General features: G+C 39.8%; 1 protein-coding gene across 8 annotated transcripts in view; it reads left to right on the top strand.

Moving 5' to 3' along the window:
- Nucleotides 1-13,962, top strand: part of LOC125454579 (muscarinic acetylcholine receptor M3-like) — a 232,258-nt gene extending 218,296 nt beyond the window's left edge. For all 8 annotated transcript variants that reach the window (XM_048535496.2, XM_048535493.2, XM_048535495.2 and 5 more), the window contains one exon: nucleotides 10,302-13,962. In XM_048535496.2, the coding sequence (XP_048391453.1) occupies nucleotides 10,321-12,114 (1,794 nt within the window). In that variant the 5' untranslated portion in view covers nucleotides 10,302-10,320 and the 3' untranslated portion in view covers nucleotides 12,115-13,962. The remainder of the gene's footprint in view (nucleotides 1-10,301) is intronic.
- Nucleotides 13,963-14,170: the final 208 nt, after the last annotated feature.

Genomic DNA, 14,170 nt, shown 5'->3' with positions numbered 1-14,170 from the left:
CGCTGTTAGAGTTAGATAAATAAATTGTTAGTTTTTGTTTATAAAGTGAGTGTCAGGGTTTTTTAAGCAGCCCTTTATAACAGATTGGGAGTTCTTTTAACAGATTATAGTGCGAGGCGCATCGCATCTTTCTGGGTGTTTGGGTTTTTGTTATCGGAAGGAGGCCAACCATCACTTTAACACAGTTTAGACCTGCTATATTTTCTAAATGGCTATGATTTTTCAGATGCCGTCAGAGTAGCAACTAGAAATTGCACCCTGCACCAGCTGCCATCTACATCAGCTTTTTTAGTGTCTCTCTGAGTTTGGGTGGAAAGATAAACTTCAAATATCATCACTCCCAATGTATATGCCTCAACAGGTGTTTCTACCCCTTGCTGCTTTATATGTAAAAGTATGGATGTGACTGCTGAGTGGATCTGGAAGGAAAGCATAGAAACACTTAGATTTGTACAGTGCCACTCTTATCCTCGAAGAAACCACCAAGCACCATTAAACTGCGGTCAGTATTCCGCTGTTGGAAAAAAGGGATTGCTAAGTTGCAAGGCAAAGTCTCCCAAACAGTAATCACCCTATAACCGATTAACGGATAAAAACTCTTATGGAAGACAATGAGGGCATTATTTTTGCCACCAACTTAGCTACAACGGGATTTATTGTTGGTGACCATAAGAGGGGAGTGGGATGAGGTGGGATAGGATAGGAATTTAAAGCAATAAAACTTTACATTGTTATGAAGTTGCAGAATCATCATCTCCATCTGAAACTGATTCACAGATTTGCAGTCCTGCTCATATCAGTCAACTGAGGCTCTCAGATTCAGTCTCCTACATGAAACAAGAAGCAGTCGTAGAAACCCTGCAGTGTGGAAGCAGGCCACTCAACCCATACTGACCCCCTGAAGAGCATCCCACCCAATCCCTGTAACTCTGCATTTCTCATGGCTAGCCTAAACATCTCCTGGCACTATGGGCAATTTACCATGGCCAATTCATATAACCTGCAAATCTTTGGACTGTGGAAGGAAACCCACAAGGAGAATGTGCAAACTTCAGACAGACAGTTGCCTGAGGCTGGACCCAAAACCAGGCTTCTGCCTCTGTGATAACAAAGTGTGAAGCTGGATGAACACAGCAGGCCAAGCAGCATCTCAGGAGTACAAAGGCTGACGTTTCGGGCCTAGACTCTGCTCTCTGATGAAGGGTCTAGGCCCAAAACATCAGCCTTTGTACTCCTGAGATGCTGCTGGGCCTGCTGTGTTCAGCCAGCTTAACACTTTATTATCTTGGATTCTCCAGCATCTGCAGTTCCCATTATTTCTGCCTCTGTGAGATAGCTGTGCTAGCCACTGTACCACTTCATTTCTTAAGAGATGCAAGACAGATGTAGTACAGGACACCCCCTTAAAGTATAGGACAGTGGGACATACTGACTACATAAGAAGTCAAGCAGCAATCTTGCTTATGTCATATATAACAGCCAGGATAAATATTGGAAGCATAGTACATGTAGAGCAGAACTCTCTGCCACAACTTCCCAGTAAATTTACATTGACACTTGTAAATCCCCTTTACAAAGAAGAATGAATGCAAAACTGAAATGTGTGCACAGGGTGTGTCAGAGCAGCCATGGAAAAATTATAATTTCTGTTTTGTTTCAAGTATGATGCACAAATATGATTGTAATGCTGAGAGTTAAGTCATCAAGATTTGTTAGATGCAAATTAGGTTAGTGGATGTCATTTGGGAGAAACAAAGTGATATTTAAATCATATTTTTAAAGCAGATTGCAGATCAGTTCTTCAGGTAATGTAGGATGGTCAAGAATCAATTTGTATGTGAAAAACCTTAAAAGATTTGCAGGCTAATCAGTTCAGAAATGAAAATTTGTTAATCTGGTTTACAATTTGACAGTTTTACATTCTATGGGCAACTAAAGGAATAAGAAATATAAAAAATGAAATCTTTACATACTTAAAATGTGAATTACCTTTTTATTAGCATGGAGTGAGATGGAATGGTATAATTGTCAGTGTAATACAGTGCTGTATGCTGGGGAAGAGAAATTATGACAGGGATTTTGCAAGCAGAACTTTGGAAACCCAAGGAAAGGTGTGATTTTCCAGCATTTCTAAAGCTCTTCTCTTTAGTTTATAAAGAGCGTGTGGCCAAAACCTCCGCTGATATTTATCCTTGCTGCACCAGAACACTTTGCAAATTTATATCTTGATGGTAGGGTGCGTAGTTTACTAATTACAATGCATATGCAAACTGGATTGTAAATTTTGTTTTCATTAAGGTTACAGCGTGCAAATACTGGGCTGTTTCAGATCTAATTAGAATCTACAATGTGGTATATCCGAATTTTTATATAAGTACATTGAATGCATTCCTTTTTCTCTTTTCAGCTCTCTTAAAGTGACAAGAGTAAAATAATAGCTTTGTAAATGTTTCGTTCATTAACTGATTCTATGCCTTAAGGATTTATTTAGAAATTAATTACATCTTCCACATGTTGTATCACCAGTATGTTTTATTGTTTTTACAACACTGATTGAATTGACACAAAATACCATACATCATTCCACATACCAGCTCCAGTAATTAAAATCTACATGGAAACAAACAAGTCAAGATAAAAGGCCACATTTAAAAGACGATCACTATTTTAATTGCCTGCATAACTGAACAGTTGGGATCCAACCAGGTCTGTCTACAAGTAACGACGGAGCATTATGGGACATGGCATCGGAGTTTACAGCAAATGTGCTGACTTCCAGCTGTTGTCAATTTCAAAGGATTGAAGATTAGTTGTAGAGGCAATTTCACTGAATGTCAACTGCAGAGTTTTCAAGGGCACATTGTCCAATGCTAGGCTCATGATATATGGCTAATACTTCAGTGCAAATACACAAGCAGAGCTACAGTTGTCAATGCCGTGCTTTCTAACGCTAGAACCCAACTCAAAAAGCTAGGCACAGGAGCATTTTGCAGCATTTGTGTGGGTGGCTGCCCTTCATCTGCATTTTTGATGGTGGCTACTCATTGATCTTAGAAGATCATTACAAAATACATTCATCATTCATGACAAAAAGGCCCAAGTTCAGGTCAGCTCTGACATATTAGAACACAAAACATAGAACAGTACAGCATAGTACAGGCCCTTCAGCCCACGATGTTGTGCTGAACTTTTACTCTAAACCTAGGTCTTTCGCTACCTTATACTATCATCCATAAGCCTGTCTAATGGCTGCTTAACTGCCCCTAATGAGGCCAACTCCACTACCTTCTCCAGCTATGCATTTCACGCCCCTACCACTCTCTGAGTAAAGAACCTACCTCTGACGTCTCCCCGACATCTACGTCCTTTCACTTTAAAACTATGTCTCCTCATAAAAGCTACCTCCACCCTAGGAAAAAGTCTCTGGCTGTCTACCCTGTCCATACCTCTGATCATTTTGTACACCTCTATCAAGTCACCTCTCATCCTTCGTCATTCTAAAGAGAAAAGCGTTAGCTCTCTCAAACTTTCCTCGTAAGACCTTCTCTCCATTCCAGGCAACATCCGGGTAAAAAATCCTCTGCACCTTTTTTAACGCTTCCACATCTTTTCCGTAATGAGGTGACCAGAACTGGACACAATACTGCAGGTGTGGCCGAACCAGCCTTTTATATAGCTGGAGCATAACTTCATGGCTCTTGAACTCAATCCCTCTATTAATGTTACCAGCCATCAATTCCTGAGGGAAATGTACTACAATTCATTAAAACAAAGAACACCCAGACCTTGCATTATCTCTTGTGCTGTACTTTACAAGACAGTAGACTGGTGGATTCCTCGGCACCAAGGGAATTGAGGGCATGAGATGAAGTAAATGCAGTTGATGGAGAAGATCTGCAAGGATTTGTTTGAATGCTAGAGCAAGCACTTTGGCCTATGTGCCCTGGACCTGAGCCTATTGTTTTCTAGTGATTCTTGGAGAAAGAAAACATAATGTAATTTACTGATTTGCTGAGTTTGACCGAAGTGTGGATTTTGAATTAAATATCAATGTGAATGGATTTCAATATCAACATATTTTGGAATTGTCCAAAGAAGAAAGGTTCAGCATGTTGGGCCAATGCTCTTGGAGTTTGAATAAAGAAGAGATGACCTTAGTTAAACATCAGATTCTAAGGGAGCGTGGCAGGGTGGATGTTGACAGACTGTTTCCCGTTGTAGGGCAATCCAGAACACAATTTAAATAAATGGCCTCTGTTTAAGACAGAGATGAGGAAGAATTTCTTAGATCAATGCATTGCTGATCTTTGGAATTGTCTTTCCATTGGATCAGTGGAAGCTGGGTCATTGAACATATATAAGGTTGAGCTAGACAGTTTATGGTCTGGAAGGGAATCAAGGGTTATGGCAGGCAGGAAGGAAAGTATAGCCCCAGTTAGATCAGCTCTGATCTTATTAAAAAGTGGAGACAATCAAAGAGCCAAGCGGCCTATTCCTTTTGATCATATTGATGTCAAGTTTTTTTTAACCAGCTTGGAACATTTTACAGCATTGCGGGTGCTATATGAAGGTGTGTTGATGCCGTAATGAGCTATTATTATTGCCTACATTGCTTCTGACATGTTCCCCCATTTGGAAGCTGTGAATTAGAAATTTACTCCGCAACTTTGTGAGAAAGTTTTTTTTAAAAACCCACTTCAAGTAAGCACATGCTGTTACAGAGTGGAATTTTGTAGAGGGAGTAGACATCACCTTCAGATTTATGTCTAAATAAATAAATCGCTGTACGGTTATACAGCCTTTTCCATCTAATTAAAGTCCTGATGTACACTAACCCATAGCAGTGATCTTGTCTGATTCTTGCTGAACTCTCACCTTTTCCCTGTCTTGACAAAAATGATTTAATCACAGGAATGCCAGTACCATTACAGTGTCCGAGAGGCTGTGCTCCTCGATCACTCGTTACGCAAAAACAGGCACCACATGTTGGAATCTAGCAAACACAAATGTCAGACAATGAGAAAGTGAAATTTATGATCAAATAAATTGATGTGGGAAAAATTAACTCAGAAGACCACAGCCAAATAAATTGTGAGTTCCTATTTGATCAGCAATCTAGAAACCTGTAAATGATTGAATCCTATTGTCTACCCTTTCACAACATGCTTAAGAGTTTTCCTGAAGCCTGTGTCAACCTGATTGTTACATTCTGTGGGGAACTACCATAATAGGAGATTGTTGCATGTTCCGTGATATGGACTTCAAGTACTACTTCAAGCATAAGTTGGCAGACTGCCTGCAGGACAGTGTAAAAGGCTGCCATCAATGGGAATGTGTATACTGTGAAATGAAATCTCATGTGTCAAGCACTAGTAAGACCCCAACTTTGTTTACGTGCATTAGCTATAAATTGGTTAACAAGAAAGGATTCTCATGAGAATTGCACTTAGTCTCAGCAGTCCTTTTAGTTCCCTCAGTTATTTTGTGGAGGATACTTGCTGGGGTTTAGGATAATTTTATAAGCTTTTTGGAGCATTGCTACGCTGCAGTGACATGGAGCTCCAAGCTGCTCTGCAGGCAGTAAGACACAATTCCTCAGACAGTGATCCCCAAATGCTGTTGGAGTGTCTAGTCCACTGCTCCATCGTACTGCCTAGAAATCTTTATAGAACCATAACATGGCTACAACATAAAAGAAAGCCATTCAGCTCATCATATCCATGCCAACCCTCTGCTCGTTCCATGGATTTGCCCAAAGTCCTTTTCATTTTCTTTAATTCCAATTATCCGATTCTAGTTGGAAGGCCAGGTTTGGATTTAGCTCCACCGAACATCAAGGTAGCATGTTCAGGATCATAATCACTCATTGTCTGAGAAAACTATTCCTCATGTGGTCCTTGGATCCTTCACCGATCACTTTATTAACAGTGCCTCCTTGCTTCTAGCTTTCCAGTAATGGGATCAGTTTCTCTCTGTCTATCCCATCTAGACCCCTCAAGACCTTGACCACCTCTGCTTAACCTTGAACAAGCACAAAGAATGCTGGAGAAATTCAGAAGATCTGTCAGCATCTGTGGAGAGAGAAACAGAGTTAACTTATTCAGTCCAGTATAACTCTTCTTCAGAACTGAGTTCTGTTCTTCTGAGTTCAGACTTCTTCAGTTTGGAGTATGATGATCCTGGGCTTTAAGAGGTGTATTTTGCCCTAGTTTCTTTTAAGAGAGAGATTGAATGAGATATCTGTATCTGTCTATGGTAACATTAACAGCTTGTGAGGCCGAGAGTTTATTTTTAAAGTTGCGACAATGGAAACAGCCCAGCTGGATGTGGCCAGCTCTCACAGACCAGGATTTCCAGTATTTTTGTTTTAGCTTTTAGGTTCAGCAAAAGTTTCTGGAGTCTTGAAGAAGTAGAAGCTATATTTTCTACTTTCTTGGTTTAGCTAGAGGCTGAGGTTTTGTTTCCTACTACAGGAGTTACATGTAAGAAAATCTGATTTCTGAATTTGCCTTTTTACTAAAGGGGTATGTTAATGGGATGTTACTATGATGGAACTGTTAATCAGCAATAGTTACTGTATCTATTATTCTGTTAAGTTTTCCAACAGAGTTGTAAGTTATTCTAAGTTCTTTCTTTTGTTGTATTTTAATTATAGTGCCAAATAAATGGTGTTTTGCTTAACATCAAGTAGTTTGACCAGTCACATTGCCACTGGAACACAGCACTTTACATTTACCCTTAAAATAAGAAAAAGTTAAGGTCTAAGGTCCCTTCTTAAAATATTTTGAGGGGGTCTGGTCTGGCCCACATCAGGAAGAAGAGTCCTATCAAGTTCGCAATGTTAACTCTGTTTCTTGCTCCGGATCTGCTGAGTTTATTTAGCATTCTTTGTGTTTGTTTCAGGTTTACAGCATCTGCAGCATTTTGATTTTAGTCCTCTGAATCTTTTTGTCCCTAAGGAGCAGAATCCAGCTGCTGTACTCTATCTGCATAACTACATATCTCAATCTTAGAATCACTCTCATAAATCTTTTCTCTACTCTTCCTCAATGTTTTTATACGTTTCTAAAGATCAGCTCTCAGAATTGGACATAACACTCCAACTGAGGTCAAAGCAATGTTTTATAAATGTTGGTAACTCCCTTGTTTTTATTATACCATGCCTCTGTTTATAAACCACGGATCCCGTATGCCTTTTTGACCATTTGGTCAACCCCTGTAACCTTCAACGACTTATACACATTGAACCACAAGCCACTCTAATGCTGCACCTCTTTTAGAATTGTTGCATTTACTTTCGATTTTCTTTCATTAATCTTCCTAACAACGGGAGAACAAAGTGTCCCGGGATTCAGGTACATAATTCTTTGAAGTTGCATCACGTATAGATGGCATGGTTAAAAAGGCATTTGGCAACATTTGCCTTCATTGCCCAGCCCTTTGAGCATAGGAGTTGGGAAGTCATGTTGAGATTGTATAGGACATTGGTGAGGCCTCTTCTGGAGTATTGTGTCCAGTTATAGGAAGATATTATTAAGTTCGATTGGGTTCAGAGGACATTTACCAGGATGTTGCCAGGTATGGGAGGTTTGAGCCATAAAGAAAGGCTGGATAAGCTGGGACTATTTTCTCAGTAATGTAGGAAGTTGAGAGGAGACCTTATTGAAGGTTACAAAATAATGAGGAGTATAGATAGAGTTAGTGGTAGCTGTCTTTTCCCTTGGAGGGGGGATTTCAAGACCAGGAAGCACACTTTTAAGGTGAGAGGAGAGAGATTTATAAAAGACATAAGAAGCAAATGTTTTACACAGAGGGTGATTTGCTTGTGTAATGAGCTTCCTGGTGAAGTGGTGGATGTGGGTACAGTTACAATGTTTAAAAGACATTTGGATGAGTGCATAATAAAAAGTGTTTGGAAGGATATAGGCCAAGAGCAGGCAGGTGGGACTTTCTTTCAATTCATTCATGGGATGAGGGCAACACTGGCCAGGCCAGCATTTATTGCCCAGAGGGCAGGTAAGGGACAATTACATTGCTGTGGGCCTGGTGTCACACATCGGCCAGACCAGGTAAGGATGGCAGCTTCCTTCCCGAAAGGAGATCAACGAACCAGATGGTTTTTCCTGACAATTGACATAGTCACCCTTAGAATCGTAATTCCAGGTTTTTAAAAATTGAATTCAAATTCCACAACCTTCTAGGATTTGAACCCTGGTCTCTAAAACAGTACCTGGATCTCTGGATTAACAGTCCAGCATCTGTACCACTAGATCATCACCTCCCTTCAAGTTTAGTTTTTCTAGTTTAGTTTGGGATTATGTCCTTGATGAACTGGTTGCACCAAGAGGTCTGTTTCCACGCTGTATGGCTCTTCACACTTCTTCAAGTTAACTTTCATTTGCATGTATCTGCTCATTCATCCAGCCTTCCTATTCTGCTTGAAGTCTATCTCTATTGTCACAGTTCACAATATTTCCAAGTTTTGTGTCATTTGCAAGTTTTGACATTGTACTCTGTACACCCAAGTCTAGGTCAATAGTACATCTCAAGAAAAGCAATAGTCTTAGTACCATGTGGAACTCCACCATGTACCTTTCTCTAGTCAGAGAGACAACTATTCACAACTACCAGAGATAGCAGGAACTGCCAATGCTGGAGAATCTGAGATAACAAGTTATAGAGCTGGGTGAACACAGCAGGCCAAGCAGCATCAGCTTGGCCTGCTGTATTCACAACTACCACCCTGTTTCCGTCACTCAACCACCTTTCAATCCCTGCTGTCACTGTTGTCTTTATTCCATAAGCTTTAACTCACCTCTGAAGCCTCTAATGTTGTGTTATGTCAAAGAAGACCTTTTCAAAGTCTATGTATATCACTTCAACTGCATTCTCTGATCAACCTTCACTGTAATCTCATGAAATAAAAACTTAAGCAAATTAGCTAAACATAATTTACCATTCACAAATCCATACTAGTTTTCATTACCTGATCCTCACTTATCCAATTGTTAATTTTGTCCTAGATTAAACTGATTGGGCTGACTTATTCTTATACCCTTTTTAGAACAAGAGTGTAACATTTCCAATTTTATTAATATCCCTCTGGCACTATTCCAGTTCCTAAAGAAGATTCAAAGATATCTTTGAAAGAAGCCTTTACCTCTGCCCTTTTATCGTTGTTTTCACCAACATCCTCGGATACATTCCATTCATGCATGGTGAATAATTAAATTTAATTACGCCAGCACGTTGTGCAAAAACCTTGTTTAATTGCAGCAAACATATGGTAGGAAAGCTGAACTATTGCTTAAATTCTTGTCCAATGTTTCATTCTTATCAAGTATTGGTGTGTGGCTGCTAAATTAATTGCCAATTTATTAACGCCCAACCTTAATATTGTATAAACGCTGGATTCATACAATTGTAGAATCACACAATTGTACAGTATAGAAGGAGGCCATATGGCCCATCATGTCCCTATCAGAATTAAAGGAATGCCAATATTCTCTCCCTGTTATTTTAGGGGAGAACTTTGTTCATGTAGCACCGCTTCTTGCAATGTTACACAGATCTGGTGGCACGGTGGCTCATTGGTTAGCACTGCAGCCTCACAGGGACTTGTGTTTGATTCCAGCCTCAGGCAACTGTCTGTGTGGAGTTTGCACATTCTCCCTGTGTCTGCGTGGGTTTCCTCTGGGTGCTCTGGTTTCCTCCCACAGTCCAAAGATGTGCAGGCTAGGTGGCTCGGCCGTGCCAAATTGCACGTAGTGTTCAGGTGTGTGTGTGGGTTATGGGGGATGGGTCTGGGTGCGCTGCTCCAAGGGGTGGTGTGGACTTATTGGGCCGAAGGGCCTGTTTCCGCACTGTAGAAGCTAATCTAGCTATGTAAATCCACTGAGAGAGGCAGGGACATACACTATGGCTTGCACAACTAAAGCCACATTCTTCAATGATATCAACGAAGACAATCCCTGTAACCTACATAGAAAGTGGTCTCTGGCATTACCTGGGGAATGAACATGAGTTTGTGTCATGTTGTCAAAAGCTGCATGCATAAGCGAATTTTTTCCTCCATGATGTTTTTGGAGGATTCCCAGACTTGTATGTGTTTGGTTGTTGTGGTATAAACAGAAATGTTAAGGTGACACTGGAAGTGTGACGGAGGATTGTACTAAACAATTGTACATGGCAAAAGAGAGCAGATATTTCAGCACAGATGCTCACAGATGAGGCTTTGCTATTTTTAAACTTTGAATAGAGCCAATCTTTATTCTGCTTTTTTCCTTCTGTTTCTTTTGCAGAATATGCCAGAAAGTCACAATGATCCCTGACTACAACAGCACAACTTCCCCATTCTTCTTCAATTCCAACTTCTCGTGGAACCATGATTCACAGACTCGAGTGGTTCTCGGCAGCAGACCAGTAGACCAAAGTGCCAATGGCTTGTTCAGATCAGCTGTACTCGCTCCTGCAACCTCACTGGGATCAAATGGGTCTCTCCTAAGTAATAGTACAACAGACCCTCTTGGAGGTCACACTGTTTGGCAAGTTGTTTTGATCGCCTTCTTTACAGGAATACTTTCCTTGGTGACAATAATTGGAAACATTCTGGTTATAGTCGCATTCAAGGTGAACAAACAATTAAAAACGGTGAATAACTACTTCCTTCTAAGTCTCGCCTTTGCAGATGTGATCATTGGAGTGATTTCGATGAACCTATACACAACATACATCATAATGGATAGATGGGCTTTAGGTAATGTAGCTTGTGACCTTTGGCTCGCTATTGACTATGTTGCCAGCAATGCCTCTGTCATGAATCTTCTAGTTATAAGCTTTGACAGATACTTATCAATTACAAGACCACTTACCTACAGAGCTAAACGAACTCCCAAAAGAGCTGGGATAATGATTGGGCTCGCTTGGATTGTCTCATTTGTACTCTGGGCCCCCGCTATTTTGTTCTGGCAATACTTTGTTGGTGAGAGAACAGTGCCACCCAATGAATGTTTCATACAGTTTTTATCTGAACCAATAATTACTTTTGGTACTGCCATTGCTGCATTTTACTTGCCTGTCACCATCATGACAATCCTGTATTGGAGAATCTACAAGGAAACTGAAAAACGCACCAAAGAACTGGCAGCTCTCCAGGCCTCAACCACTGACATGGAAACCATCCATTTTGTTCATCAAACAGGCAGCTCCAGAAGCTGCAGCAGCAATGAACTGCAGCAGGCAGGAATGAAAGAGCAAAGGAGGCTCAGGAGGTGCCGCTTTTGGGCAAACTCAAAGACGTGGAAGTCTAGCGCCGAGGGGGAGCAAGAGGGAAGCAGCAGTGATAGTTGGAATAACAATGATGGCGGTGGCTCTTTAGACCACTCTGCTTCATCTGACGAGGATGATGTAGTATCAGAAACAAGAGCAATTTACTCCATTGTGTTAAACCTACCTGGACTTAAGACAGCTGCTAGCCTCTCGAGATCCACAAATGCCAATAACATTGACCTTTGCAGTGATGAACTTGCCAAGGCAGATAATAGTGTAAAGGAAAGGAAGTTCAGATCACAAGAGTTCAAGGACCCAGATGAGCAAGGTAACAGCTTTCACCAGCATTTTGCCAAACTTCCTGTTCAGTCACTGCCATCAATCCATCCCTCAAAGACCTCCGGAGGAATTGCATCTCTAGCAAAATCATCCACTTCTATGTCTCTCAGAGAAGCGACAGTTGCGAAAGCATTTGCTTCCAAAGCAAGAACTCAAATTACAAAACGAAAAAGAATGTCACTTGTAAAAGAAAAGAAGGCTGCACAGACACTCAGTGCAATTTTGCTTGCGTTTATTATCACGTGGACACCTTACAACATAATGGTACTGGTGAACACATTTTGTGACAAATGCATTCGTGATTCACTGTGGCAACTAGGTTATTGGCTGTGCTACGTCAATAGCACTGTGAATCCCATGTGCTATGCACTGTGCAACAAAACCTTCAGAAACACTTTTAAAATGTTACTGCTCTGTCACTTCGAAAAAAGAAAAAAACGCAGGCAACAGTATCAACCAAAACAAGCTGTTATTTTCCACAAAAGGATTCCATGCGAGCCCTCCTGAAGCTACCTTCATCAGATTGTAATTGTTTCTGTTTGGTATCAACTAACAGCTTTGGTCAAGAGCATACAGGCTATCAGTGTTGTGAGCACATGGCTAAAGTATACGCTGCTTTGTATAATGTGTCGGATGGTGTTTACATGATGTAGACGGCAGTACAAGTATTTAACTCGTGTTGGTGTATTTAAATTGTATAATTTTGTCTTTCTGTTCATATAAAGTCCATGTATGCTTTTGCTTAATATTTATTTGACATGAATATAATCTTAAGACTTTAATGCTATTATTTCATGATGACAACTATGATACTGGAGTTTGCATCCTAAACCACAAGAGTAATGCCATAAACAATCATGTGGGAGTACAGAATTTGAATACCACTGCAAAGGGAGTAACTTGCTCAAGCTTTTCATTTGCACTCATCAGAATAAACACAAAAATACAAATTTCAAATGATTACAACAGAGAAAGAGATGCTGATTGAGTGACTTTATTTGATTGTGATTGGCTATGTTGGCAGTATTTTCTTCCCAAACTCCTGCATGTTTCAAACAAGGCACATGGAGAATATAGAAGGACAAGCATTTGAGTCATTTTACAGTAGATCATTGCATTCACTGATAGCTCTGTCACTCCTCTTGGTAGTTTTGTTTCTTTTGCTGCCACTAAAACGAAAGTCATTTCTCCTTGACAATATCTCGGTAAATCAGTCTTCATCCTCCAGTTAATCAGCACTGTTTGCTCTGGTAGGATTAATTGTTGTAATTGTTTGAAATTTGGCATTCTTCTGCTTGCCCTAAGGAGCACATGACCCAATGTTTCGCAAGTTATTATCTTTTCAGCAATAGTCAAGTATTGGCAACCTCCAATTTTCACAACTAGTTCCTCTTATTCTCCCTTACCTCCCACAAAATTACCCGTCCACTTTTCTTGAAGCCACTTACTACCATATGCTTTCAGTGTAGAAAAGGTTTGGATTGGACTGAGTACTTGACTTTGTGCTAAGGTCCAATGTGGTATTGTTCAATGGGACAGAACTGGTTCTGCTAAGAAAAAAAAAGGTGTCTTCCTCCTAACCCTGATGAAAGTATATTCTCTGTGACCAAAATACATTCTGCATCAGAGTCTAACCACAAACCCATGAAAAGAAACCCAATAACAATTGATGTTGGAACTTGAACTTACTTGATTAAGAAGTCCCCTACTCTCTTTCATCAACCGCTGGACTGCTAATTGTGATTCATCTTTGCTGTAGGAAAACCAAGTTACAGATACTGTGATTAAAAATGTTTGACATGAAATAGGTTGAACTTTATACAATATCTGTATTCTTTGGTGTAAATCTTTTAAAAAGGACAACCGAAGATCAAGAATTGCAAAAGATGGTTTTATATGATACATATCTATTTTATTTCAGTTTATGTATCCAAACCAAAAACAAAATATTCTGGGCCTAAATTGTTGCCACTGTAGAAGAAAAGCAAATTGACCATGTACTCTTAAATATGCAGTCTATGTTTAACTTCCCTTGTAACTAGGAGCCATTAATGTTATGTGATCCAACTTTAATTTTGGATCCATTATAGTAGTTCCTAGTTCAAGAAGACTTCAGAAAAAAAGTGTAAATGTAAACTTTTAAGTGTTTATACTTAGTGCCAAGTCCAAAGGATAGTATTGTAAAATTTATGACTTACAATATAACTCAGTGTCAACATGAAAGAACACTCCATTGTAATTTAACCATCTTTTTGTATGATATTGTAAAATTTAGTAAATGAGACTGCTACTTTAATTCAATTCTATAACTTGACATGTCCATTTACATATTGAATGTAATGTTCTATCAGTTGTTTTTATAGCACCAATAAAGTCATCCAAAATTTTATAAAAATCTTTGTACCGTTACTGGTGGTAGGATAGGGATTTTCCTGAATTAGTCAGGTGTACAGGTAATTTTTGAGGAAAAATATCCACTTCTATTTACAGAACAGAAAAAGGGAAATCAAATAGGCTTGTTGAATATGAATTCCCATTGCTGAAAACAATCACACCAGGTCAA

Source organism: Stegostoma tigrinum, chromosome 9 (assembly GCF_030684315.1).
Source record: "Stegostoma tigrinum isolate sSteTig4 chromosome 9, sSteTig4.hap1, whole genome shotgun sequence".
NCBI classification, from domain to species: domain Eukaryota; kingdom Metazoa; phylum Chordata; class Chondrichthyes; order Orectolobiformes; family Stegostomatidae; genus Stegostoma; species Stegostoma tigrinum.
This window is presented reverse-complemented; position numbering and strand designations above follow the sequence as displayed.